Here is a 1,647-nt window from a genome sequence, read left to right as displayed (position 1 = left end):
CGCGCGGACCCATCCTGCGGAGACGCGTTCCGGGGGCGCGGGGCCGGCGGGGACCTCCCGACCATCCGTAAACTCCTCCTCGAGTTTCGTTTCCGCCAGCCATTGAGGGGATGCGGGTACCTGTTTGGGGCGCCGGCGCCTGCGCCCGCCCGCGCGCGCGCGCTCTCTCCCTCTCCCTGCAAAAATTGGATCTCTAGGTCCCCACACCGAGGTGCACAGACGCCAAACAGTGATGAAATGAGAAGAAAGCCAATTGCCGGACTGGAGGTGGGGGAGAGATAGCGTCTCTGCGTGCGCCCGCCGCCGATCCGGGCGCCCTAATTGCTGTAGACAGGGAGCGCGGGGGGCTGGGCCGAGGTAGCGGTGTATAAATAGTGAGATCTCAAGTTGAAAGGCATAAATAACACCAGAAGGGATCTACCCTCACACGGACAGTCCTCTCCGCGCGGGGAGGCGTGCGGACCTCAGCCCGGCTCCCGGCCAGCCCCGCCGCGCCCCCCGCGGACCCCGCAGCCCCCGGGCAGCCATGGAGGAACTCACGGCTTTTGTATCCAAATCTTTTGACCAGAAAAGCAAGGAAGGCGGCGGTGGCGGCGGCGGCGGCGGCGGCGGCAAGAAGGATTCGATCACGTACAGGGAAGTTTTGGAAAGCGGACTGGCGCGCTCCCGGGAGCTGGGGAGCTCGGAGTCCAGCCTCCAGGACCTTACGGAGGGCAGCGGCCACTGCCCGGTGCATCTGTTTAAGGACCACGTGGACAGCGACAAGGACAAACTGAAGGAGTTCGGCACGGGGAGGGCTGCGGAAGGTAAGCTCGCCGGGGCGCGGCTGGGCGCCCCTCCCGGAGACGGCGTCTCCTCGCCGCCGCGCTTGCGGGCCTGGCCCTGGCTCGGCGCGCGGGGAGGCCCCGGGGCCCCCAACTCTGAATGTACGGCCACGCTCGCACGCAAAGGCCCCGGCCACCCGTCGCCAGTGTTTTCGTAAGAAAGGAAGGAGACGCCAAGACGCGGCGGCGGAGCCAGGGAGGAAGGGAGGCAGGGAAGCCGAGCGAGCGAGGGCCGGGGCACGGGCCGCGCGCTGCTGACGGGCCTGCTTCCCCGGCGCCCTTGCGCCGGGCGTCGCCGCGGGAACTTTCCCGGGTCGGAGTCCATCGGGCGGACGAGCCCGAACGGCGGGGTCGGCTGTAGGGCCGCTGGGTGCGCGCCCGCCCGCCCGCCAGGCTGTCTAGTGTCTGCTCCCAAGCGCACACACGACAGATCCCAGGCGTCTCTCCCAGCGCCCCCCGCTGCCCCAGCGTCCGACCTGGGCCGGCGCTGAGGACGCGCCGGCCGCTGGTCCCGGAGGGAGCGTTGCGTCCTGCGCCCGCTGAACCTCTCTGCTCAGTTTCCTCTTAGGGGAAACTTTCCCCCTTGAGCCCGGAGCTGACGCGGGCCTGCAAATTAAAACCACTCGCGTGCCCGCAGGTGGCCGGGGTCTGGACGCGGAGGGAAGGATTCCCGGGAAGGTCATGGCCGTTGCGCGCGGGGCCTCCCGACCCCAGGCTGTGAGAGGACAGCCGGCCCTGCTGCGGGGCGGACCGCGTCCCGGGCATCCTTCCTTCCTGGTTTTCCAGCCACGTTCGCCGCGGTTCGCCCTGTTGCTGAATGGGG

General features: G+C 69.1%; 1 protein-coding gene across 1 annotated transcript in view; it reads left to right on the top strand.

Annotated features, from left to right (window-relative positions):
* Positions 1-6: 6 nt before the first annotated feature.
* SHOX (SHOX homeobox) overlaps positions 7-1,647 on the top strand; it is a 10,292-nt gene continuing 8,651 nt past the window's right edge. Inside the window, exon 1 of the mRNA XM_040460141.1 lies at positions 7-806. Within this exon, the coding sequence (XP_040316075.1) occupies positions 527-806 (280 nt within the window). The 5' untranslated portion in view covers positions 7-526. The remainder of the gene's footprint in view (positions 807-1,647) is intronic.

The sequence above is a fragment of the Herpailurus yagouaroundi genome, unplaced genomic scaffold (genome assembly GCF_014898765.1).
Source record: "Herpailurus yagouaroundi ecotype Mexico unplaced genomic scaffold, PumYag 248, whole genome shotgun sequence".
Lineage (NCBI taxonomy): Eukaryota > Metazoa > Chordata > Mammalia > Carnivora > Felidae > Herpailurus > Herpailurus yagouaroundi.
The sequence above is the reverse complement of the archived record's forward strand: the minus strand, read 5'-3'. Positions and strand labels throughout refer to the sequence as shown.